The 25423-nt window shown below is 41.9% G+C and overlaps 2 protein-coding genes across 5 annotated transcripts in view; one reads left to right on the top strand and one right to left on the bottom strand.

Annotated features, from left to right (window-relative positions):
- gabrd (gamma-aminobutyric acid type A receptor subunit delta) lies at nt 1–12237 on the bottom strand. Of its 4 annotated transcripts, none has more exons than XM_084679734.1 (12): nt 11783–12092; nt 11406–11535; nt 10810–10893; nt 5379–5494; nt 4058–4125; nt 3619–3839; nt 3242–3324; nt 2731–2868; nt 1924–2079; nt 1533–1744; nt 1072–1396; nt 1–454 (listed from the first exon to the last, which is right to left on the bottom strand). In XM_084679734.1, the coding sequence occupies exons 3-11, from the start codon at nt 10872–10874 to the stop codon at nt 1076–1078; spliced, it is 1380 nt and encodes a 459-aa protein (XP_084535860.1). In that variant the 5' UTR covers nt 10875–10893; nt 11406–11535; nt 11783–12092; the 3' UTR covers nt 1–454; nt 1072–1075. The 4 variants fall into 4 exon arrangements, with proteins under 4 accessions (XP_084535860.1, XP_084535859.1, XP_084535861.1 ...); XM_084679733.1 differs by lacking the exon at nt 1–454 and adding an exon at nt 12102–12237 and having other exon boundaries at nt 461–1396; nt 11783–11961; XM_084679735.1 differs by lacking the exons at nt 1–454; nt 10810–10893 and having other exon boundaries at nt 461–1396.
- The window catches only part of cfap74 (cilia and flagella associated protein 74), a 27206-nt gene continuing 13934 nt past the window's right edge, over nt 12152–25423 (top strand). The window contains exons 1-20 of the mRNA XM_084679732.1: nt 12152–12689; nt 12882–12972; nt 13197–13346; nt 14019–14120; nt 14252–14356; nt 14486–14659; nt 15020–15130; nt 15286–15388; nt 15680–15837; nt 16078–16294; nt 16413–16547; nt 17256–17426; nt 17535–17653; nt 21451–21517; nt 21600–21689; nt 22058–22273; nt 22460–22592; nt 23013–23140; nt 23956–24078; nt 24191–24312. Of these exons, the coding sequence (XP_084535858.1) occupies nt 12599–12689; nt 12882–12972; nt 13197–13346; nt 14019–14120; nt 14252–14356; nt 14486–14659; nt 15020–15130; nt 15286–15388; nt 15680–15837; nt 16078–16294; nt 16413–16547; nt 17256–17426; nt 17535–17653; nt 21451–21517; nt 21600–21689; nt 22058–22273; nt 22460–22592; nt 23013–23140; nt 23956–24078; nt 24191–24312 (2606 nt within the window). The 5' untranslated portion in view covers nt 12152–12598. The remainder of the gene's footprint in view (nt 12690–12881; nt 12973–13196; nt 13347–14018; nt 14121–14251; nt 14357–14485; nt 14660–15019; nt 15131–15285; nt 15389–15679; nt 15838–16077; nt 16295–16412; nt 16548–17255; nt 17427–17534; nt 17654–21450; nt 21518–21599; nt 21690–22057; nt 22274–22459; nt 22593–23012; nt 23141–23955; nt 24079–24190; nt 24313–25423) is intronic.

Here is a 25423-nt window from a genome sequence, read left to right on the forward strand (position 1 = left end):
CTTAAAGTTTTATTTTATACGTTTTGAGGTCGATTTACATTATTTATTATGTCCCAAACTAGTTCTTTTCTCAAAATAAAGTTATGATTGAGTGTCACTGAGGGGTCCCTTGGAGTTCAAAGTACCCTAGCAAATAGAAAAGAAATACAGGCAGCGAAACTATCCTCTCATACCCTTGTTGAGGGTATTGACCACAATGCCAGCGAATTCACAGAAATGCTTTGATGAAAAATCTGTCATGTAATTCCATTCTTTTTATGAGAACAATAGCTAATTATAAGAAACTGCAATGTGATTTTAAACATCAGTTTTAAACAAAGCAAGGCATTACAACTCAGAGTGAATATTTCCAGCCAGGAGATACACAGGTAGTAGAGGAAGTCCTTTAATGATCAGGAAACAGGCAGCATGGCTGGTACCAGCAGATAAGAGGCTCCGCATCCCAAATCAAAAACTGGAATGGAAAAATGGGTGGGGGAATTAGAGTAAAGACTGAGGGAAAGAAGGGGTGAAGGGAGTGTGCGGGCAAGGAAGCAGCCATGCAGATGAACACACATTTGGTCATTCTGTGTTTGAACACTTCCTCTTGTTTGAGACAATGGTCTGTCTGTGCTCTTGAGTTGTTCAGCCAGCTAATTACAGTTGTGCAAATCAATAAGACTTTGAGTATGCAGTCTATGTTATAACAGGACATCATTTATTAGTGTGGGGGATAACGATGGGCAGTATATGGGGGATTGTGGATAAGGTTGCTAAAGGTTAAAGGTCAATCGTCTGGCAGTGGGATAGAGGGTCTCCCACAGGATATGACCTCAGCAACATCTGGTCCAGACTAAATTGTCCATAGCTGTTATATTGATTCATAACATTTCCTTTTATTCAACTCTTTTTACAGCCTTTACCATATTCCGTGGTCATACATGAATGTGTTCTTTCTGAAATCTACATTCCAGGCATGAAGAAGACAGTGCAAGTGTCACAGAACGTGTCTCAGAATGACAAGAGACCTTTGATTTCCATTATTGTATGTACATTAGTCCATGTCGGCAGTCTCTGTACGGCGGTCCTCACCAGCTCACATGGTGTATGCCACCCAGTAGATGACATTGACAACAGCAAACGTGAAAGGAAACACTGCTCTGGCATAGATGTCGATGGTGTCGGCATCGATGGGTTTACACACACACTTGGCACAGCACTTCTTCTCCTTCTTGCTCTCCTCCACCACCCTGTTCCTCCCCCTCCTGGGCTCGGCCTCATCCCCGCCCTCCCCGGGGGTCTCGGCGCCGGAGCGCTGGGCACGGTTGTGACGATTGGAGATCACAACGCCCTGGTTCATACCAGTGACAGATAGGGAGAAGAGAACCATGGCCTGCTTGCCGTTCTTCACAATGGACTGAAGAGTAGGAGGAATACAGTGTGTGTCAATAGAAGCAAGTGGAAGATTGTCGTAAAAAAACAAAACAATCGGAAGCCTCAACTTTTCAGGTTGCACAGATGCTGTTTAGACATCACGTCGGTGGTTTTCTTACCTCAGAACTCAGCTTGTTGGCCTTGACCTTAGCCTTCTCTTTCAGCCTGTAGTCGGCATTGTAGTGAGCGAAGGCATACTCAATCAGAGCAGCAAACACAAACACATAGCAGATCCAGAAGTAAACATCCAGGGCTTTGATGGCTGAGGCTCGTGGGAGTGACGATCGGGCGCTCACCATCAGAGTAGTCATGGTGAGGACCGTGGTGATCCCTGCAATGCACATGACAAAATGTATGTACGGTAGGTATAAAAAATACATTCCATCCTTCCATCCACTGATTTCAATCACTTCCTTTACCATAAAATGTTAACAAAAAAGCTAGTAAAAAGTCATAGCAATATTATAAAATGCATACACAAACACATTACTGTATTATGATCCTACTGACCTAAAGTTACCCTAGCCGGAACAGCCGATTGGCTGATCCAAAAGGACACCCAGGACATGGCGACCAATAGGATGGAGGGCATGTAGGACTGGATAATGTAGACGCCTCGGTTACGCCTTAGCTCAAACCTTAGACTGAGCCTGGGGAAACGGCCCGCTAGTAGGAATGGCACACTCTCAATGACACTGAACATGCTGAACATAAAACAAGTTTATTAGCTCAACACTTTTATCATCCACCCTCACTTTCTGTTTCTTTCTCTCTCACCCTCGCTCCCTTTTTATGTATATAATTTACACACAAACTCAATGTCATGTATGTCATATGTATATATATTTTTTGTATTAAAACATATTATTAGTTGTGCGGTGAGATCAGGGGTACCTGGAATGTCCATGGAATTGGAATTGAGTACCCTTGTGAATAGTTCAGAATTGGAGGACTCTTTTTAACACCCAAGAGGGTATCTTTAAAACATTTATGCTACACAGTACCACTACCTTCATGCCTAAATAACATGATCTATTCTGTCTGTGCATAGACTATTCTCAAAACCACAGAGGCAACTTGAGTTCAAAAAGTTTTTCTTCAAACAGAATTTGAAGGAACTCAACAGTCTTTCTCGATACAAGACACAAGCTGGGTGCAAAAACATGAATCATATGGTACCCAAGAGAATAGCACAGTAGGATATGGATTGTGCATTTAAAGCCATTTTCACAGCTGAATGAGGAATCTTATATGCATACAGTATATTCGGTAAATGGAAGGTGGCAACCATAGCTGTGATGAAAGGAAAGATCTCACCTGATTTGAAGTTCATCATCTCCGTGACAAATCTGTAGTCAGTGATTGTGAACTGGGACAGTTCTAGTTTATCCAATCCATGGATATGTGTCTGGCTCTCTGACCAGTGGTAAACAATATCTTCTGAGGAGTAACCATCTGGAACAAACAGTTAGGACAGAGAACCAGACTATTTACTGGTCTAGCCTGAAAATATACAGATAGAAGATATATCCCCCAGGGCTGTGCAGTGTTGGGAAGTTTTTAACATCACATTGAAAAATGGACAGAAAGAACTTATAGCAAAGGTCATTTATATGTACTTTTTATGTGCGATTTCTCCATTACTCCACATAAACTTGAGGAAAAATAATTTTACAGTTTTTGTAGGTATTTGAAGTCCCTGCATGGCACTTAACCTGCCTGCGTTTGTGCCTGAGACTCTGAAAGCTTTTCTAACTCTTGTCAAATTGAACATAAAATACAAATTAGTGAAGTGAGAGGCCAGAAAAGATGAGGGAAAACAGCTCACAACTCTCCAAGTCCAGCATGCACTCCTGTTCATCCATAGGGTATTTGGTCAGGTCCATATCACAAGCCACTGTCGAGGTTATCCTAGGAGAAGAATGACAAGGGTGGTTAATACTGCCAGCATGAGCTAGAGTTATTGGGAGAACACTTTGTGAATGTTTTGCTGGAAACCAAGAATGATAAAGTCAGTTATGGTGTCGTGAAGCAACAGCTATGAAGCAATGTTCTGAGTTTATATGTCCTTCAGGCAACATTAAACCAACTGTCAACCATAAAAAAACTCTACAAAAACCCTCCCACCTCTGCTGTTTATCTCCTCCATACTCTCCCCTCCGCTCTCCCACCCACCTCCTCCTGCCCACCAGACACCCCCGTTACCGGCTGCTGTAGAGGATGACCCCATCGGGCTGTAGGCGGATCAGCTTGTTTTCTACCGTGACGTCGTGGAACCAGGCAGACTTGGCATTCACAATGAAGGTGTCTGGGACCCAGAGCTTGTCCACAAAGCGGCTGTCCAGCCCCAGGGTCTTGTTGGTGTGGTTGTAGGACAGCCGGTCATCCCGCCAGCTCTGACGGAGGAACACGGTCATGGTGTAGTCCTGCCAAAAGGCAACACACACACAGACATAAACACACACACAGACATAAACACACACACAAAATCAGGGACAAAACTGAGACCAAGGCTTTTGCAACTCTAGTCTAGTCAAAAAAAATAACATAATTTTTTGTATTCCTTGACTTCTATAACGGTGAAATCTAGACTCCCCATAGTATAGAGACTATGAGGATTAATCTATTGAAGTGAATACATTACCATGTTAGCCTCTGAGATGTGATCAATGCTGGCTACTTCAATAGCCATGGATACGTTCACAGGTGGACCTGTAGGGTAAGAAGTGAGAAAAGAAAAAGAAACCTCTTCCCCTTTCTCCCTTTTTTAAAACCCCAAACAGTCCCTCCCCTAGTGAAGTGACATAGCGGCACATTGATAAACAACATGGACCTCCTGGTCTCTTGCGGTGAGGTTGTTTAAAAGCGCATTCATAGCGTTATATTCTGCTGGCGTTGTGCTGAATGATTTGCATGAATTGTGCTGGTAGGGTCTGATGCCAAGAAAGTGCAAATCGAGAGGGGGGGAGTATATAGAAATCAGTGAAGCACAACTCGAAGGGTATTTATTCTGAACATTAAGGAATCATACATTGCCATTCCCCGCCACTCAATTCTTAGCCCATAACCATCATGACAAATTACATAAAAACCATTAGTATATATAGCTGATAGAATGGGGCCATCAGTGTGGACAAGTCAATAGTCAAATAACTCCCTTTGGAAGGAATTAAGGTTATATGATATCTTAGTGTCAGAATGTTAATACTGTACTGTATTAATTGTGAGGGGATATGAATTGAATAAAGGTTAAAAGGCATCAACTGGTGAATATGACTCATCAATGTTCATAAATAACCCATCAACTTGACTTCAGCTTGTTTTAGCGATCAGATGTTAAGGTGGTTTTCTTCCAGGGGAGTTCCAAAGACCCAAATGATTGTTGCAATATGGAGCAATGTGTATGTAAGAGTCTAGGTAGCCTGTGTTTACAGCCATGTATGTGGTGGTGGTGGTGGTGGTGGTGGTGGTTTTAATTTTTACCATGGATTTCTTTTCACCTCGACTAAACTGAGTTAAGCTGTGAGATTGAGAAATCCAATGCTGTGGTCATTGGATGTTTCACATTTGGCAGGCATTCTTAGCAAAGTCTCCTGTGACCCTCCTTTCTTCCACTACACATCTCATTCATTTAATTAGCATTCACTTTGATAATCATCTCTTGTACAAACATTTTCCCTATGGAATTAATTTAGTTTTCATAAGGGATCTGATCTGCTCATCATGTCGCATTCAAAGATGAGCCTATCAAAATTCAAAACTGTTGCTGATGTGATTTAAATCATTAAAACAAAACTTTCAAATATATTTATATTTTTTTATCCCCAAAACTATATTTTGGTGACCAGGCAGATCAAATCATAACTGTGACATACACATACTTAGTCTTGTTATGCTAAGAATGACTGTAAATGTGAGGGGGTGAAATGCAATCCAATGTCACAAGCAGTAGATCTCATACGCACCTCCTATCCCAGGGCGAAAATTTCGAGCATAGCCCTTCATTAAATCATCCAGGTTAGGCAACCAGGATATTTGAATGTCTGTACCTACATATTCCCCAATGTCATTCAGCATGGCCCTAAAGGGAACAAACACAGCAAGCTTGAGCACCACACGACATCCATTATGCATTGAGAAACCCTAGGAGAAAGCTAGAGAGAAAGAGAGAAAGAAAGTAAGAGATGGTGACAGGGACACATAGACAAATGCAGTGCATTTCCAAGTTGGGTTAAGATGATCTTTAAAAAAAATGTATTTCCCTGTAGCATAATAGGGAAGCATAGACAGAGCTATTGTTTTCACTTTATATAATATCTTCAGTTTTTATATTTCCTCATATTTCTTCATTTTTGTCAAATAGGAGTGTAGAAATAGCAGTTGCACCCTCTGACTTAATCATCATTCTCCACAAATATCAAGAGGATTATCACATCTTATGAATCATTCAAGGTCTCAACGTTAAAGATGTTGTGCCGTTAATTACTTTACAAATAACCACCAGAGGGCAGTGTTCTCTTCAAAAGAACCCTTTAAAAAGAATGTCACTCGTGGCCTCTACTTACAATTACTGATTACAGAGGAACTCCTTCCATCATTTTGAAATTACATACATTATATTCCTGTCTTTTATTAAATAGATACTAGAGTTTAAAACCTGTATACATAATACAGGGTGAGTTCTACATGTGAAGACATCTTTCAATTTCTTTAGTATCTGTATCCCATACACACAGCCAAGTTTCAGGAACATTTGCCATTTTGACAGAATATGCTGGCAAATAACTATGACATCTTTTTCAATCATTTTCATATTTCTTAATTTTGTCCTTCAAAGGATAACATTTCAACATGGAGGCTGTATTTTTTGTTAATTTTACACGACAAGAATAGATGTTAACATTGAATATATTAATCAAAAGAGCTGCCTCATGAAGTTCATCACTAATTGGCAGTTTCTAAATTTGGAGAGAGCTGTTACTTCTCAAATTCTTAATGTGCCAAATCAGCAGGACAAACCAGCAGAATACTGTTGCTTTGACCAAATTTGGATAACTCTTTGGACTTAACGATAACAATAATGGTTTAATCTGTAACTGTTATTAGTAAACTTAACCTACTCTCACCACTTCTTTTTTAGAAAGTGTAACACTAAATATAAATGCAGTTATTACAACATTTGAATTCCATAACTTCCCACTCTTTTGGGAACCTGAAGACCATCAAGTGTGCATGGGATCATGATGTTCAGTACCCGTGTCTTCGACACAATGTGTTTCACCACAGGATACATACCAAGCCCACAGTATAAGAAAAAGGGATGTTGTAAACCTCTAATGGGGTTGAGCATTTTGATTGTTCTCGGGGGAGATTGGGTAAATGTGCACACTCTGTTATCTCACCCTTTTAAACAGTTCAAAGTCAATTTCCCACCGATGCTAGTTCCTTTTAGTCTTTTATTTCCCTTCATTAACAGGATCTCCTGAGGCCCAGTTTTGCTAACTGCAACATTCTGTTTATGAGCTCACAAACTGGGAGGTGGAGACATAAACAAGCTGCTTCCACATCGTCTCCATATACACTGATGTAGCACTCTGCTAAGAAGCTTGATTTGTGTTGATTTGCGTATAATGACATCAATTTGTACCTGTGCAAACTTCATCCTTAACCAGAACAGCAATGTTTATGTGCTGTAAATCTAGATATGTCAGCCTTAAACGGTGTACATTTATGCATTTAGCAGACGCTTTTATCCAAAGCGACTTCCAAGAGAAAGCTTTACAAAAGAGCATAGGTCACTGATCATAACAACAAGGTGGTCCCAAACACTGCATGCAGCCAAAACATGAAGCATACATTGTGAAAAACTAAACAAGTGCCAAAGGGAAGACCCATAAGAGCATGCAGTTATACAAGTTACAAATTAAAACAACATGAACCTCAAAAAGTGCAAGACTGTACCTGTAGAAGAACAATCAACAGTAAAATATTTCACAGCGAGTACAAGAGTTCAAGAGTTAACTTTGCTATAACTACCTACAAGAGCAACAAGTTTCTCAATAAGAGTCATTGTGATCCTGGAGGAAACTAACATCAGGTCCAATCAAGCAAGCATTCCTAAGTGCCATTGTACTCCCGGAACAAGTGCGTCTTGAGCCTTTTCTTGAAGGTGGGGAGACAGTCAGTGTCCCTGATGGAGGTGGGGAGCTGGTTCCACCATTGGGGGGCCAGGCAGGAGAAGAGCTTGTGTTGGGACCGGGCGGTCTTGAGCGGTGGGACCACCAGGCGGTTGTCTGAAGAAGACTGTAGGTGACGGGTGGGGGTGTAAGGCTGCAGGAGAGACTTAATGTAATCGGGTGCAGTCCGGTTCACTGCTCGGAAGGTCAGTACCAGGGTCTTGAATCTGATATGGGTATTGATGGGTAGCCAGTGGAGAGAGATGAGGAGCGGGGTAACATGGGAGCGTCTGGGTAGATTGTAGACCAGGCGGGCTGCTGCCTTCTGAATCCTCTGAAGAGGGCGGGTTGCACATGCTGGGAGACCAGCGAGCAGCGAGTTGCAGTAGTCCAACTTGGAGAGGACCAGTGCTTGGACTAGCAGCTGGGTGGAGTGCTCAGACAGGTATCTCCTGATCTTCCGGATGTTGTAGAGGGTGAATCTACACGACCGGGAGACTGGAGGTGGTGCTCGGTCATCCAGGCGGAGATGTCTGTGAGGCAGGCCTCGATCCTAGCTGAGATCCCCAGATCAGTCGGGGGGAACGACAGGTACAGCTGGGTGTCGTCAGCGTAGCAGCGGTAGGAGAAGCCGTGGGAGGTGATGATTGATCCAAGTGAGGTGGTGTACAGAGAGAAGAGGAGGGTCCTGTGGGACACCAGTGAAGAGCTGGCGAGGGCCTGACAGTTTGCCTCCCCAGTAATTAACATATGCCGCTATAAAAGGGCAGTAAGCAGAAAGGGTCTAAAATGTTGGTCTGCCACCACATGAGCTAAACACCTGACTTTGATTGACAACATGATTTTCTCCAGTTCTGTAGACTAAAAGCATTTTTTCAACTTGCTGTGGCCTATTTTTTTTTTAACTGTAGGTAGTGTGACTCTCCACTCCCACTCCCACTCTCAAGCCTAAAGCCATTTGCCCCCCAGCCTGTATCTAGACCACACAGTGCATAAATGGCATAGGCCAGACATGCACATATAGAATGTACATTATGACCATACTAAGGGCCCCTATGGGGCAGCCTTGTGATTTGTCATGGTAAACTAAGCTGCAGAAGGGTCAGTGCCTAAGCTAAAGAGCCTAAAGCAATTAATGCAAACCCAAATGTAAATAACTAATCTTTCAGCAGCTTTCCGATTTGTAATTCTGGATATCCTCCACTTATGCTGTGACTGAACAACTAAAGCATCGAGAGGTCAAGATAAACCCCTGATGCATGTTAAGGAACTGCCAGTCATCTAAGGTAGAGTAGGGCAAGAGAAACATTGTATTGGTCAGTAAATACAAATTTAAACAAAACAGTGTTTAGGTTGTTAAGAAAACAGTATATTACAATGTTTTTATTATATTAAATAGGTTCTATCCTATTCAACCTCAACCCCCCTACCAACCTCTTTTTGTCCTGTTTGTCCTTTTTGCATGTCAAAGTAGGCCTACATAAATGCTATGCAAAGTCATAACTGAAATGCATTAAAGATCCTTTGACAAATAAAAACATTTTGTACGCACATGTTAAGAGGCATATGTGAAAGCCATTTGTTTTGGCTATATTGCATTAAGTGCAGAGTAAACAGATAAACTCTTCCATAAAGTTAAGTTAAGCTCCATAAACGTAATGCAAATTGTGAGAGAAATTGAGTGTACAAGTGCAGGGTACGTGACACCCAGGTAAAGTGACGAGCAGTGAAATGCATAAGACACCAATAGGTGAAAAGCTACAGTAACATAACTAGTAAGCTTTTTTTCATAAAAGGAACATGAGGAGCAATATGCTCCACATTATTCCATAAATATAAAACTGTGGAGAAAGCTGAATTAATTCAAGCTTGTTGTAAAGTATTGTCCATTTCGGTTTGATTTGCCAAAGCACGTCATGGGGTGGGAGAAAAGGACACTCTAGTTACATGCTTATAAAGCCAGATTAAGACAATAAATTACATTTAACAATAAAAAAAACATTCAAAGCCCTCTAAAAAGCCCCCAGGAATCATTATATACTGCACCATCTACTGGTGGAGAAGAGATGATGGATCCATATCATTGAGCAGAGAATACATAAACTTTTGACCTTTTTGGAAGTGATGGTTAAGAACAATAAACATATATCCAACAATCACAGATACTATCCGGGAAAAAGTTGGATTACATCAAAAAGCAATTTCACATTGAAATAGCCCATAAACCACCCAGTAGTACCAACCAATCAGGTCACATCTTTTGAATATTTCATCACCTGTTTATATGTATTTCTTCAAATATTAATTGAAATGCATATTTTAATATAATGTAATCATTTGACCCTACCCTTTTGTAATTAAATTGTTCAGCAAAAAGGAGTTTAACTGTAGCCTAACTATGATCAATGACACAGAGATCCTAACATCATGAATGTATGCATACTTATTTAGGCTACAGCCATACATAATGTCTGCATTCTGTTTAACAAATTGGTCAAGTCGTGATCATCCGAAAAGTACCTTTCATTTTATGTTTGAAAAACTGCTGCGTCCGTACCCTCTAATGGTTGTTCAATTACTAGCATAGTTATGTATGCATGCATTGACAAAAGGGTTTTGCATATGCTAATGTTTGATGATAGACACTGGACAACTGCTCTAGTATATACTTGACCCCAATAGGCCAAAGAGGTTGACATACCTGTCACAATAATGCCTTATTATGCGATGACAGAAATGTGATAAATGACCTTAACTTTTTTATGTCATCCCCCCCATCTGGCATGTAGCATTGTGAATGAGTGTTGAACAAATCTTATAATTTCACGTTCACTTCGTCATTAAGTCATTTAATTTTTCACGTCGGCTTGTTAACTAAATGTTTCCTTAATGTTAGCCTATATTTTAAATGTGAAGGCTATAGACTACATCAGTGTGTTAAATCTAAATCCATACGGATTTGCTGAAAGTCACCAGTAGCTTACCAGATTTGCAGGTCATCTACACTGTCAAATATGTTTAAAGTGAAAATACCACAACTGCTGCACAGTCAAATTTCAGCAAATTCAGGTAAATGACTATAGCCTATCGTAACGTTTTATTCAATGTCGGATAATAGTCTACAATTAAGCCTATAAATCAACCAAACAATGAATTGCATTTAAAAGTGGTAAACAAGAAGAGAAGATACAGAATAAGTGATACTATAAGGTTATTTTACCTGGTGAACATGTCCCCCGTGTTCAGGAGCACAAGGCTGGCCAATATGAAAGTTATCATCTCCATTGCTGTTTGCCAAAATGCCCTAGAATCGAACGATTCGATAAATCGAGGGTGTTACCACAGAATTTCTGTTCCTATAGTCCCATTGTGTGGAGGCAGATTGGGGTAAAGTAAACTGTGATAACGACCCATGTTCCGCTCCAACGCGCGCTTCGTGCTTGTCCCGAACGCAGCGCAGTTAACGCACCACGCACGTACAGAGCCAACTCTTTGCACCGACAATAGTTTACTGAAACGCGCTCGCCCTCTCTCCTTCACATCAGTGGCTGAGTGGGAGAACCACGCTAATCTGTCACTACTGCTTTCCCTGCTCTCTGAGCAACGTCAGATTAAATCGTCCACGCATGGAAAGCTAGTAAAGCGCAGACCAAAACATGAAAAGACAAATATTATGTAGCCTAATTGTAGGCTGTGTTCACTGTCAGTTATGTTAGCTTTAGAATGTGCTTGTGACCTGAAGAATAAGATATAGGCTACTAACTTAATATGTAGCCTTTACACCAATGCAACGAAACCGATTTAGTTGATTTTTACCTGCAAATATTCTACGATTCCGGGTCTCCCTTGTAGGATATATGTGCAATAACGACAGCCATAAGAATTCCCCATTTCCTCAATATGACATCTGACGGTGCAGTGTTTCACCTGCCCTTGTCTTTTTACCCTAGAGGAAAGGAGAGGACGTTACAAATAAAACTACTGAGGAGTTATCACTTGTATTTGTCTTTTGATATCAGACAATTAGGCCTAATGCAAGAAAGGCCAATACCCCCCCCCCCACACACACACACATACACTCTCTCTCTCTCTCTCTCTCTCTCTCTCTCTCTCTCTCTCTCTCTCTCTCTCTCTCTCTCTCTCTCTCTCTGTCTTTAATGTTGTTGGAATCGCCACACTTAATTTACATATACCTGACTTTGCACATGGAACGTCATCTTCTGTTCTTCGGATTTGATCTCTGTCCCATACTTTCATTATAGATAGAAGGCCGCTGAACCAAGATTGAGGAGTGTCCAAAAGTAGCAGCAGAATTCCCCAGAGGGAATCTTAAAACAGACTAGACCAGCCATTCCATTTTGCAGCCCACATGCTAAACACAAATATTATTTTTTACAGTTTGCCGTGAAATGTAACATTATTACATTAATCATTGGATCCATCATTTGATCAACATTTTGCATCTCCACTGCCGCAGTGGCACTGCGTGCTGTTGAAGGGGCAAGGGGTTACCTGGTTACCTCCTGTCCGAGTGGTATCCATAGAAACTCCTGACAACAACAACAGGGTGGCGTGCACTTGGTACATGGTGCTAGCTAGTAAGCTATCTTGAATTTGGAAAAGCACAACGGATAGCAAACGATTGGCGAAATAATTAGCTCGAGCTTGAAAAAAAACATACACAACCTTTTAACGTTTAATAGCACAGAAACGTCCACGTTAACTTAGCTAGCTAACCATATAAAGGCGCGTCTAAAGTACTGTACTGTACCGTGCAGTAGCTAGCTACAGTACTAGTAGTAGGCTACACAGTACGTAGAAAGCCTGCTACAAGCCTGACTACAGTACAGGAGCTGATGAAATGCCCACCGGGAGTTTCATTTCTATTTGCATTGCCTATTTTTCTTGTGTATAGGATAGTCGAGGCGGATTTTTCCCACACGTTCCAAACACCCTAGCATGGGCTAAACTGTATTTCCTTCACCTTATTTTTGCATAAGTCAGGTGTAATGGATGCAAGGAAAAGTTCCTCACTAATTTCACACATCTCATCTGAGCTTCAAGCTCCACTCAACACTTGGACAGATGAGGAAACAGGGGGTATTCAAGATTTATTTTAATCTCTGTTCTGTAAAGTAAAAAAGTGATTTGGACTCTTACAAAGTCATGTCTACAAAGTCATCCTCACAATATGAATGTACAACTTATCGTGCTAGATTGTCAAAACATAAGCCTATATATTATACAATATGAATATGATATATTTGAACATTTATTTGAACCATATTTCAGATGAAGGCACAGGAGGTGAGACCTTCCAAGAGGATGACCCAGCCCTTCTAGCTGAAGAAGATCTGTTTGGAGAAGTTGATGCTTCAATCTGGTGAGAGTTTGATGCCTTTTAAAGTTACAAAACATTTATTGATGATGTGGTCAGAACTAGAATATTTGTTTCAATTATGAGTATTTGCCATCATTCACAACAATTAAACCTGATGATGATATAATATTACAAAGGTATGTCCTTGTGTATGCATTTTGTTGCAGGCTACCAGTAACAAAGGTCTTTTTTTGAATGTGCAGCAATGTTTTGCATATCTTCTCTAGGGAGGGCAGTAATGGCGACCTTGCGGTGGGGGTCGGTAACAGCGGAAAGAAGAGTTACGCCGAAACAGCACGGATGTTCAAGCTGAGACAAAACCTGGACCAGCTGGACTCCTTTCACAGACAGAAGGAACATAATGTGCTAAAAGCCAGGTCAGGATCTGGCAACTTACAGATCTTTGCACTTTCATTGGAATAGGCCCCTTCTTCATCTTTTTATATTGTACCTACTTACATTGTAGAATAGCTGAAGTAACAATTCTATCCAACTAAAATCAGCCATTTCGAAATGGCTTTATAAACCGAGCTGTGATCGAGACTGTGGCCCAAATTGTGTCTGTGGTTTTGCTCTGACAAATACTCACAGTAAAAGACTGGCCAATATAACAGTTGAGTGTTTTCAATAAGAACATAAAACAGCTCTGGAGCACTTGGCTTTTATCCAATATAGCTTTATGTTGGTTTTTGCCATAATAGTGTTTTTCTGCCGTTGCATTGACCTCAGTCACATATTGTGTGTTGCACTTCATTAGATTGCAAAAAGAACATTGGGCCATTCAACACTGTAGAATTGTGTGTTTATATGTGTGTATGAACATGTTGAAAGCTTTAGTGCTCTTTGTTTCAATACACCTTCATTAGTTGCTTGACAGCCCAATAAATACTACCTTCCCCAAATCACTTGTAAAAAATATCCATCCAATAATTCATTACACAGATGCCGCAAGCACACTGCAAATAATACTGCAGCCTTGAAGAAGTGTTTTAATGAGAAGGTTACGTTCAGTGTTTTTTCAGCCTTATCTTTTACCTTGTGTTTACCAGGGAAGAGCTAAGAATTTGTCGTCAGAATATTGCTGAACTGGAGGGGCAGAGAGCTGCAGTGGAGGTGGAGATAGATCAACAACAGAAGGATGCTGACAACAGGTACGCTTCGATAAGCAATTGAGATCCGTTGTCGTTCCATTTGAAAAGGAATGGATGAGCATATTGTCTCTGTGTCTGCTTAAAACTGAAATGACAAAACAGTAGTACCTGGTTTCCGTGGTTTCTTCCAGTGCGTCAGTGTTTCGTCTCAGAGCCCAACACAGGCGCCTGTGTCAAGAGCTGCAGGCAGAGGAAAACCTGGAGGCCCATGTGACCAAGACGCTCAGAGAGCATGAGTGAATAGCTCCAAAATCTGAACAAACTTTCACTGAAGCTACTTTTGAGTCACCAACTTATGCATGTTTATGTGTTGCCTGTCTGTGTCTCTCTCTCTCTTTCCCTCTTCCCTCCCTCCTCTGCTGCAGACTGGAGCTGTTGCAGGTTGAGGTAGAGCTGGGTCGTTTCTCTCTCCTCCGTGAGGAGGTGCAGGAGGAGGAACAGGCCTACCAGGCGCTGCAGGCCCAGAGAGGAGCTGCACGGCTGCAGATGGAGGATTCTGCAGTCCTGGGGCTGCAGCGCAAGACCCAGCGCCTCAAGGCGTGCGTATGCCAAACTGCCTGTCTCGTGCTGCTGCTCCTTTTGGAGATTAGTCTGTGTGATGATTGATTTTTGTGAAGAAATGTAACATCGATTGTTTTCAATGTCATTGTTGTTTGGTATCCACAGATCTTTATCGATTTTCTTTCCATACCAAAACAAAACAAGATTATATGAACAGTTCAAAGGCCACACATTAACATTTATACTCTATGGTTTTGACAGATGTACGTTAAGATTCCTGTTTTGACACAGAAAATGCCTTCTAAAAATGCAATCAGTTGTGATAGTACAACTTTATAAAGTGATCCCAATGTTTAAACATGCAACAATGCATTATTTCTATCGGTTCTGTTTGACAGGAAGAAAGAAGCCATGCTGAAGGAGGAGGAGGATCGTTGTCGGAGAAGCAAAGAGCAGTCCCAGGCCAGCCGCAAGAAAGCGGCTGTATTCTTAAAGGAGACAATTAAAAGGTAGCAAGTGTAGTGCCTTTAGTGCTGAACACTTGGAGCTTAGGCCAACATGTGGTAGTCTCATGCTACACAGGTATTAACTTATTGTAGGTTAGCTCTTTGAAAAATAACTCTTAAACGGCATAGTATTTTCTCTTACCTTATTTTGTTTTCAGTTTGCATCAGAAGCAGGTGGAGGAGAAGCAGCGAAGCCATGAGCTGGTGCAGAAAAGAATGCAGGCAGTGCTGTCATTGAAATCGAACATTGCAGCTACTCAAGTAAGCAGTGTATAACTCACTGAGGGGGAATGCAACATGTCTGAACCTCAGGCCATTTCTTCACATATGGGTTCAAATAAAAGAGTACTCAACTTAAGATGCTGAGTGTTCCGCCTGTGGGATTTTACTCTGTCGATAACAACATGTAACAAGAAGCTTGAGCTTGAACAGATGGATGTCTTTCATCATTTTGTCACAGAAAGCAGTTTACGGTTCATACCAAATTTGGGTCGAAAATACTGCCGTTCTCCCGTACTGAGTTGAGTGTGGTGTATATTTCTGTTGTTCCAGGAACGTCTGAGAGCACAACAGAGAAGAGCCGTGGCTGAGGCCCAGAGACAGGAGCAGGAGGAGAGGCAGCTGAAGGAGGCCCTAGAAGTACAGGGCTCCAACAGCACCAAACACATGTACCAACAGAAGAAGTTACAGGAGTTCCAGCGAAAGAAAGAGTGGGTTTTCAATATATCTTGTGTTATCCTACAGTGTTTCTTCAGTGTTCCATGTGTGTCTGTTTTGTAAATATGAGCCCATTGGACAAAGAAGGGCAGTTTGCAAACACAGTTTTTACTCATTGTTTCATATGGAACTGTTAGATTGTTTTAAACAGAAATATACAGTATTTCACTGCAAATGTATGGTCCATGCAGATGTTGTCTACTAGTTTGGCTTTGTTGATGCACTGTTTTCAGGGAGTTTGAGGAGAAACAGAAATCCAACAGGATGGATATTGTTGCCAAGTTACTGCTGGAAGAGGAGTCTTTGGAAAGAAAGAAAAGGCACCAGGCTTCAATGTTCCTTCCCCCATCAATTAATAAGGACAAGATGAGGCAGACAAGATCTCGAAAGAAGATTCTGCAGAGCCTTGATCCACAACCTGCTAAAACTAAGGAGAAAACATTCAGACAAGTCAGTTGTAATTGCTCAAACGTTCTGCATCAGCTTCTATTTTAGTCTGTTCATTAGGATGTACAGGACGAATACATTTTTCCTCACATACATATATTTCCATCAACTATCCCTCCAGGAAAGTGCGTTGAGTTCCAGCAGCTCTTCGTCAGACCAAGAGGACCTGAGAGAGTCCGTGGACCTGGAGGAGCAGAGTCCGAGGGAGAGCCTGGCTCAGCCAGAGTTCACTGGCCTATGGGACCAGACACACCAGGTAAACACTGAACGCAGCACAAGCAAATCTACGGGATTTTACATGTGATATATGACTGAATACATATATTTAGCTGAAAGTGAAGCTGATTATTGGGATGATCCAACAAAATACCACTAACACAAGGGAAAATAAGTTATTCTCCCCAGCAGCAGCAGGTCTGTCTTTTTATGTCGCTAGCTCCCTTACCCCTTACTCCCACTCCCCCCTCCTCACTCTCCCTCCCTCGCTCTCTCTCGCTCTCTCGTTCTCCCTCCTACCCCTGACCCCTGAAATCCATGGCGACAGACATCACTTTTCATTTGCAGATGCTGTTGAGCTTTCCAACAGAACGTGACAGTGCAGTTCCGATATTTTTGCGTGTAAGAACTCATGGGGAAATTGCTTTTAGGATGCAGCCAAAATTATGTCGTCATATCAGAAAAGGCTGAGGTGGAGATTTAGAAGTAAGCTTAGTTGCTATTTAGAAAAGCAAAACAATAAGCTTACAGGCTAAATTATTTCGCTTTACATAACTTTACAGAAATCTGCAATGTTGTCAACATATCAAAGGCACACTACCTCACATTTGTGTCTTGTTTGTCTTCATATGGTTTTGGCTTTGTGAGACAGTGTCTTATATGGGAGGATTCAACCAGAATGTAGAGAGCATGTCAAAGTGTATCACCTGAATAACTGCCCGTCTCAATTGTCTGCATGGTTTTACAGAGCAGCCCAGATGAGGAGGCTCCTGACAAAGCATTTCAGTCCCGGGCAGCCAGACAGGACATGACCCTGCTGCCTGTGGGGAAGCCAACAGCCCCTCCTAAAAAAGTCCCTCATGGGAAGGAGTTTAAAGGCCCACCGTTCATCAGCAAGCCCGAGGTTGTCGGCTTCAAGGTGCACGTCTACTTACCCTTTGTATTTGTTCACTCTACATATACTATCACCTTGTATACAGGCTGGTTGTTGTTGTTGTTGCTCACTCCACCTACACAACTGTTGCAGAACTTTGAGGTGGGACAGACGTACAGGAAGAAGATCATCCTGACTAACATCAGCTACATAATAAACTACTGCAAGCTGCTGGGCATCACCCGAGATCTGATGGATTTTATTACCATAAGGTGAACCATCTTTGCAATACACTTGTCTTCTTCAACTGTCTCTTTTATTTAACAACAGCAATTTTCCTTTGGTTGTACTGATTCTCATTGAAGAGTATTGTAGAGAACCGAAAGTATCTGTGGGGTATTATTGGAATGAATGTCCACCCTCTCCCACTGTACATGCCTAAACACTGAGTCAGTCCAGTTGCTTCTCTCCCGGTCCAGGAGCCTCCCTCCCACGGCTGAGAGAGAAGCGCTTCTGCAGGTCACTCACACGGGATCGTTTTCTCTCGACATCCCTGTGACATGATGTGGTTACGTGGGCCCTCTCTTCTTCTCTCCTCCTCTCTTTCTGCCTGAGCGAGTGAAGGATCTCCCCGGCCGTGCCAGAGTCAAATGAAGCTTAGTCTGACTGGTCCTGAACTTTAACATGACATGTCAGCCCGCATCATTCTCCTGCCCCCCCCCTCCCCCTTCTCTCTTTCTCTCCTCTCAGTGAGCCGCACACTGCTCTCACCCACCATGGCGTTTCTGAGTATTATGACTCACAGAAGGTAGAGAATTTCTTTAATAATCACCTTGGAAAAAGTGAATTTGGATGCCAAAAGTGAGCATTTAGTTTCTTAGAAGATTATTGTACTATAAGCAACGCAGTTAGGATTGATGTAGATGCTGGTGTTTTACTATTTACTTGCTATTGGTTGCTTAGCCATAACAGTATTCTGACAGTATTATATAACAGTAATGTGATATTTTCTTACTTATGTCTAACTGTTCAGTTTCATCTCAGAACAACATTCTCTGCAGCGAGAGAAACGTCTACCAAAATGCATTGAATTATTTTTATGCCCACAGTTCCCTCTGCTACGCCCCCTGAAAATCTAAAAATGGCTTCCCATCTTTCTACCCCCCCCAGCATAGCCATGTGTGTGCCAGAGCTGTAGCTGTCTTCACCATGTCTTCTTAGACACAATACAGGGACACTAGGTGTACATCCTGGGCTTGCCAAACATCACAACGCTTTATAAGAGTGCAAAGCAAAGTTTTTTCTCGGCTTAATACGTTTTCTAGCACCACCTGCAAATGATTTTGGCTGACAATAAGACTCCCCCCTGTTCTTGCTAACATTGAGAAACCTGACGCTGTGGAAGCTGTTAAGAATATCTTACAACTTATTTTTCTCTTTCTCACTTTGTGGCTGCTCATGACATATTCTTCATGTGGTATGGAACTAGAGTATTTGGGTTGTAGCAATTTGGGTATTTGTTTTTGCAGTTTGCTACTGAGCTGAATAGTGTTGACTCGCAGTAACCACTCTGTTTAGTGTAAAACCAGTGAGGGTTTAGATAATATAATACAGACTAGAGTCCCTGTGCTCCCATGAGCTCCTGGATATCTTTAGTCTACAGTAAATATGGCCTCATTTACGGTACACACACCATGCCTGAAAACATGGTCTCACTCCAGTTCAATCCCTAGTGAACTGTTCTCTTTTTTTCTGCTCATATTTTTTCTGACCTAGAAAACAATATCTCTATGTATTCATATAGCCCCTTGATGCCTGCCTGTACTGAAGCTGTCAGAAAGCGTGCATCTTTGTGCAATAGAGTCCTCTCATTGAGACGATGACAGACTTTAGGGCAGTTCTGTTGGGTTACTTGAGAGCATGCCCAGTTTGGACTCTTTCATTCACCTCCAGGTCTCAGCTGGGTACTGGACTAGCAGACGACGCTGCTTGGACACCCTTGGCCAATCATCAACAGGATGCCAATTATGTTGGTCACAGATGGCTTGATAGTCAAATAATTTAACATTACATTATTAATAGTATGACATAGTAGATTTGTATATAAATACAATTTTGGATAGAGACAAACATTTCAAACAAGAAGTTACCAAATGCATGCACTTCACATGTGCCCATCTTTATTTAACCAACCTAAATGTAAGACTAAAATCCCCCTAGTCATACGTATTACACCAGGTGGCCCCCAAGATGTGTTGTCAGAATTCTCTAAAATTCCCCTTATGTATTCATCATGAAAAATAATCCTATTTTAGAAATATACCGACAACGTCAAGGCATGTCCCTTTGGTGTCAGCTAGGAATGGAGTCAGCTAGGAATAGAGTCAGCTGGGTATGGAGTTAGCGAGGAATGAAGTTGGCTTGGAATGGATTCAGCTAGGAATGGAGTCAGCTAGGAATGGAGTCAGCTAGGTATGGAGTTAGCGAGGAATGGAGTTAGCTTGGAATGGATTCAGCTAGGAATGGAGTCAGCTAGGAATGGAGTCAGCTTGGAATGGATTCAGCTAGGAATGGAGTCAGCTAGGAATGGAGTCAGCTAGGAATGGAGTCAGCTTGGAATGGATTCAGCTAGGAATGGAGTCAGCTAGGAATGGAGTCAGCGAGGAATGGAGTCAGCTTGGAATGGATTCAGCTAGGAATGGAGTCAGCTAGGAATGGAGTCAGCTTGGAATGGATTCAGCTAGGAATGGATTCAGCTAGGAATGGAGTCAGCTAGGAATGGAGTAAGCTTGGAATGGATTCAGCTAGGAATGGATTCAGCTAGGAATGGAGTCAGCTTGGAATGGATTCAGCTAGGAATGGATTCAGCTAGGAATGGAGTCAGCTAGGAATGGAGTCAGCTTGGAATGGATTCAGCTAGGAATGGATTCAGCTAGGAATGGAGTCAGCTAGGAATGGAGTCAGCTTGGAATGGATTCAGCTAGGAATGGAGTCAGCTAGGAATGGAGTCAGCTTGGAATGGATTCAGCTAGGAATGGAGTCAGCTAGGAATGGAGTCAGCTAGGAATGGATTCAGCTTGGAATGGAGTCAGCTAGGAATAGAGTCAGCTAGGAATGGCACATTTTACCCCGTCCTCATTCTCCATTTCCTCCATCAGAGGATTGTCCCAGATTAACAGAGAGAGAGAGAGAGAGAAGACTCAAATAGAACATGACATTAACCAATGCAAATTGCAAATACATATTTCTGAGGGGCTGATCATGGGAGGCTAGCTTGTAAATGGTTGGTGGCAATTCTGCTCTATACAATGGCAAGATATACAATCATCATGATTATTGAGACACAATCAGCCTGTAGTTTGGTATTTCCTCCTACGGCTTTATGGTTTCTTCCTTACTTCAATTCTTATTGTTGTGGTTTTCTTTCTCATTGTTTATTGGCTTTTGAGAAGTGATTCTGTCTGCTGTGTGCTATGCTCTATTGATTGGCTACCCTTATGCATTTTTTAGAGGAGGTGTCTGAAGAGCTCGAGGGCAAGTTCTGTACTGTAGCTTGCATGTGTTTTCCAATATAAATGTAGCAGTGAACTGCCTTATATTGTGCATTGTCTTTTAGATAGCCTACTTATTTTTTCCAGAGCTTGGTATCTAATCTATGTGGAAAAAATTCTTGAAGTGTGATCCTTACATCTTCATTGTTATCATTAGAAGATTCCCCTCTTGTACATAAAAGTGAAGATGCCAACATGTTGACTTTTGACCTTTGTTCTTTCCACTATTTTTCATCCTTTTCCCCCTGAGAGTGTATCTTTTTGCTTCCAAATAATGCAGGATTATGCTTTCATAGAATGCAGTTTTACAGTCTCTGTGTGTTGAAGAATCAAACTTCTTCATGCAGTCTATTTATCATTGCATACGTATGCTTATCACATCATCAGTGCAATATTGTCTCTGAACATTCCTCAGAGCAATAGATAAGATGGGTTTTTAGTTTTTAGTTCTCTTCGCAGAACAGCAATTTGGAAAAAAGATTGTAGTCTGTAAATAGTTTGTCCACGTTTGGTTCCAGCTTCCAGCCTCCTGGACCCATGTCTCCAGGAATGGCCTGCGAGATGCAGGCCACATTCCAACCCATGGTGAGTCTGGACACAGACGCAAACCTTGTTTTCCTGTAACCATATGCACATTGATAACCAATGACGTCATGTATGTCCAAAGATCAATAAAGATTTGGAGGGAGAAGTCCAGTTTATGTCAGCAGCCGGCCCCTTCTCCATACCCATCAGATGTACGATAAAGAAATGTGATGTAAGTGCCTCCATATAAGGACAGTCTTAAAGGCTGGCTCGGGTATATTGTACTCTTTCAGTGCGCCACTAGCATATTTCATGTAATGGCTATCCTCTATCCTACTTGGCCTCCGAATGCAATTGATTTATACCTCTAATACCTTTACTATGCTCATTGCCTGAACATTATGCTTTTGTCATAAAATAACTACATTAAACTCATACGTACCTCTTTCCCTCAAATCCTCTATACAAACTTGTCCTCATTAATAGCTTCCATGCGTATTTCTAAATCCTCATGATAAGTCCACTTGAAAATAGATGCAAGAAAAGGTACATTTGCATTGTATTCATGTTTGTCTCTTTGTCATTGTGTCTCCCTGTCAGCTGGCTGTGGACAGCTGCCTCATTGACTTTGGTGCCCATGTGGTGGGACAGAATATTTCACGGTACATCACCCTGAACAACAGGGGGGCCTTGGGCACCAATTTCACCCTGGTCCCCGTAGCTTACCTCAACCCAGCAGAGACCCAGAACCTAACCCAGTCACCGGCCCTGGTCCAGGCCCAGATCTCATCTCAGGCTTTCTCCTACAGTACCCAGGTGAAACTAGGATCCCAGCCTTGAATACCTTAGCTGAGTCAGGGGGGTCCCTTTGTCATTTCTGATTCAGCATGGGGACATTAGTACAAAGGTAGTCATCAGAAATAAAAACAGCTTTTTTGTCAGTGTGAGAATGATATTGGCCTCATAACTGATTGTGTTTGTATGTGATATGTGATCTCATAGCTTCCCAATGACAGCAGCAGTTCAGTATCCGTGTGTGATGGTCAGGGGAGCACTGCATCCAGAGCCGATGGAGACCACAACTCAAAAGGAGAAAGTGGGAAACCCTCTGTCAAATCTGAGCGAAAGCAGTCAGGTAAACACACACACACCTACACAAACTGAGGGTTCACCTTGTGCAGACTGCTGACTCGGATAGAGCAAGCGTTTCTTATCTCAGACCCCTCAACTCAGCATGTCTTCACAGTAATATTCTTCAGTGCTTCTTTGATAAACTCAGTTTCATTGTCTTTGGAGATATTGTATAGAAAATGTGGAGTAGACTCTTTCTATCAGCTGTCTAGTTTGCATTTTGTTCTACCCATGTTAATACCCAACATTCTGATCTTATCAAAACTTATCAAAACCAACTAGTGCAATGGAAAAGTATGAATCGAATGTGTTTGTGGACCGTGTCAGCTAAGCACATGCAGATCACCGATTTACTCATGAATATATTATTATACATTCATTAATATTGAATCAGTGAAGTCAGTTCATGAATGAGTTTCTACAGCTGTTTCAGAGGCAGGCGTGGCAGAGGCAGGACCAGGAGGGGTGCCCTCAGAGAGGGAGGGAGCCCACACTCTGGAGGCCAGTAGAGAAGAGGCCTCCTCAGACACCAGCGACATCACTATCCCAGAGGTAGTGCTTTAAATGAATTAAAGATAAGACTTTGCTTGTGCTTTGTAATCGGGCCTTCATTAGTCATCCGTACTATCTCTCTTTCTTCTACCCTTCTCTCTCTCTTTCTTCTACCCTTCTCTCTCTCTTTCTTCTACCGTTCTCTCTCTTTCTTTTACCCTTCTCTCTCTCTTTCTTCTGCTCTTATCTCTCTCTTTCTTCTACCCTTCTCTCTCTCTTTCTTCTGCCCTTATCTCTCTCTTTCTTCTACCCTTCTCTCTCTCTTTCTTCTGCCCTTATCTCTCTCTTCTGCCCTTATCTCTCTCTTCTGCCCTTCTCTCTCTCTTCTGCCCTTCTCTCTCTCTTTCTTCTGCCCTTCTCTCTTTCTGTCTCTTTCTTGCCGTCTCTCTTTGGGTTGTCTGCCACGGGGTCTTTAGCACTAATGTCATGTGTGCCTTGAAGCCCACATGTAGTTCTGGGCTTGTTCTGGGCTCATTACGCCTCTCTTGGGGCTAATGGTGCATTGCTTCTCCCTCTGTGCAGTGCGTGTGTAGGTGTGTGTTTGTGTGACTGCAACTGTGTTGATTGTCATTTAGATTGATATATTCCTCCCTTGAGTTTGAATGCTTCTATGTTACATGGTTAAATGATCAGACCAGGCAGTTGTGTTCTCAGTGTTGATTGAGTGAGGTGCCAATGCGTTTTTTTTCTTTGTCCAAACTTATTGTTGATTGTTCCCTTCTCCTTCTTGTGTAGTGAGACGTGACTTTTACATCAGTTCAATGTCCTTGTGTTTTAAATGACAGTCCTTGTTTCATTTGTTTTGTTCTCTCTAGGGCAGGAAGGGCCATGTTGGCCCATTTGAAAGTGTCAAGCTGGAGATTGTTTTTAAACCTACCATACCTGGGAAAGCTAAGTTGGACTTCAACTTCAAATTCTCAGAGTCATCTTGTGCACCAGTAAGATATTCATTCCTTTCACCTTGCCTTGTTTTATCCCCAAGACAACTTGTATTCATTCTGGACATGTTAACATAGTAGTTTTGACAGATGGTTCCACATCTACTTCCAGATACCTGTTGAGGTTCGAGGTATGGCTGTGAGTGTGCCTGTGTGGGTCACTCAACCAAGCATTGACCTGAAGATCTGTATGTTTGATCGCCTCTATCAAGACACCATTGTGGTACAAAGCAGGTGGGTCAGTTAATGCTCTGTTACAGTCCTCTTGTATCTTAATATCTACATTAAAAGGTTTTGAAGTATATTATGATTTAGCTGAAATGATATCATGTCTTTGCCATTTTTTAGTGCTGCAATACTTGGAATAATATGCCGTAAAATGATCAGAATCCCTTTGCAATCAAAAACACAGAAACACAGAACCAGTTCAATTCTTATCTCTCCCCACTGAAAATAGCAAAAAGCCATCCAGCATATTTAATTATTTAATAATGGGTTACAATGGCCCGCACAAAAGTCTTCCTAAAAAGCACCTAATCCTGGAACTTTAAAGTTGTAGTGCTGGCAATTCCTCTCTTGTTTTTGAGATTCTACACTCTCCCAATCCCCCGTGCGTTAGATATAGAATTGAAGATTACCAAATCCTTTTTGATTATTATTGTGATACATCATGATGTGATAGGGTTCAGATAACACAGCACTGTTTTTGCTGCCCGCGAGTCGTTGTGTCACGTCACCAACGGGGGATTTATGTCAGCTGCCATCTGGAGCTCAGACACACCAGTGCATGCGATGATGTGACGGAGAGGGTGTTTCTGAGAACGCCTGGTCTCAATCCGAAAAAATACCCAAAGGCTGCAGAAACCAACAGCAGCCAGCCAGCATATGTCACTTTTGCTTTTGAAACCATAGTTATTTTAAATACTAATCAGCAGGCAGACAAAGCAACCAGCATTGTACAATTTGTCCCCATTGGAGTTGAAACAGCACTTTGAATAGCTGACAAGTTATGGGGGAAACATAAACATAAAAAAAACTACAAACTCTAGTTTATGCCATGGTTTTGAGATAATAAACAATTAACAAATGAACGATATATTCACTTTTGGTCATACTATGAACAGCAAGCATCGTACAGTATTGTCATGATCAAGCTAATGATGGAGCTTCTCCAGACATAAAGAACACTGAAACCCACTTTTACTGACACCTGCTGGGGAGTTGAAACAGGTTCAAAATGACCTGCCCTCAATTCCCCCTCCTTATTTTTAACAGTACCTGTTTTTAGTGCTGTCACCCACTAGCCATGAGGAACCAGGCTGAGTTGGTGGACGTCTTTTGTTTT

The sequence above is a fragment of the Hypomesus nipponensis genome, chromosome 18, assembly GCF_054491055.1.
Source record: "Hypomesus nipponensis isolate SF chromosome 18, ASM5449105v1, whole genome shotgun sequence".
Taxonomy (NCBI): domain Eukaryota; kingdom Metazoa; phylum Chordata; class Actinopteri; order Osmeriformes; family Osmeridae; genus Hypomesus; species Hypomesus nipponensis.

Excerpts from the sequence above, each read along its gene's own strand:
- gabrd (XM_084679734.1), bottom strand. The coding sequence starts at position 10,874 with ATGGAGATGATAACTTTCATATTGGCCAGCCTTGTGCTCCTGAACACG. Across the intron at positions 5,495-10,809 it reads ACGGGGGACATGTTCACCAG|GGCCATGCTGAATGACATTG; the intron begins GTAAAATAACCT and ends TGTTCCCTTTAG. Across the intron at positions 3,325-3,618 it reads GTCATCCTCTACAGCAGCCG|GATAACCTCGACAGTGGCTT; the intron begins GTAACGGGGGTG and ends TTCTTCTCCTAG.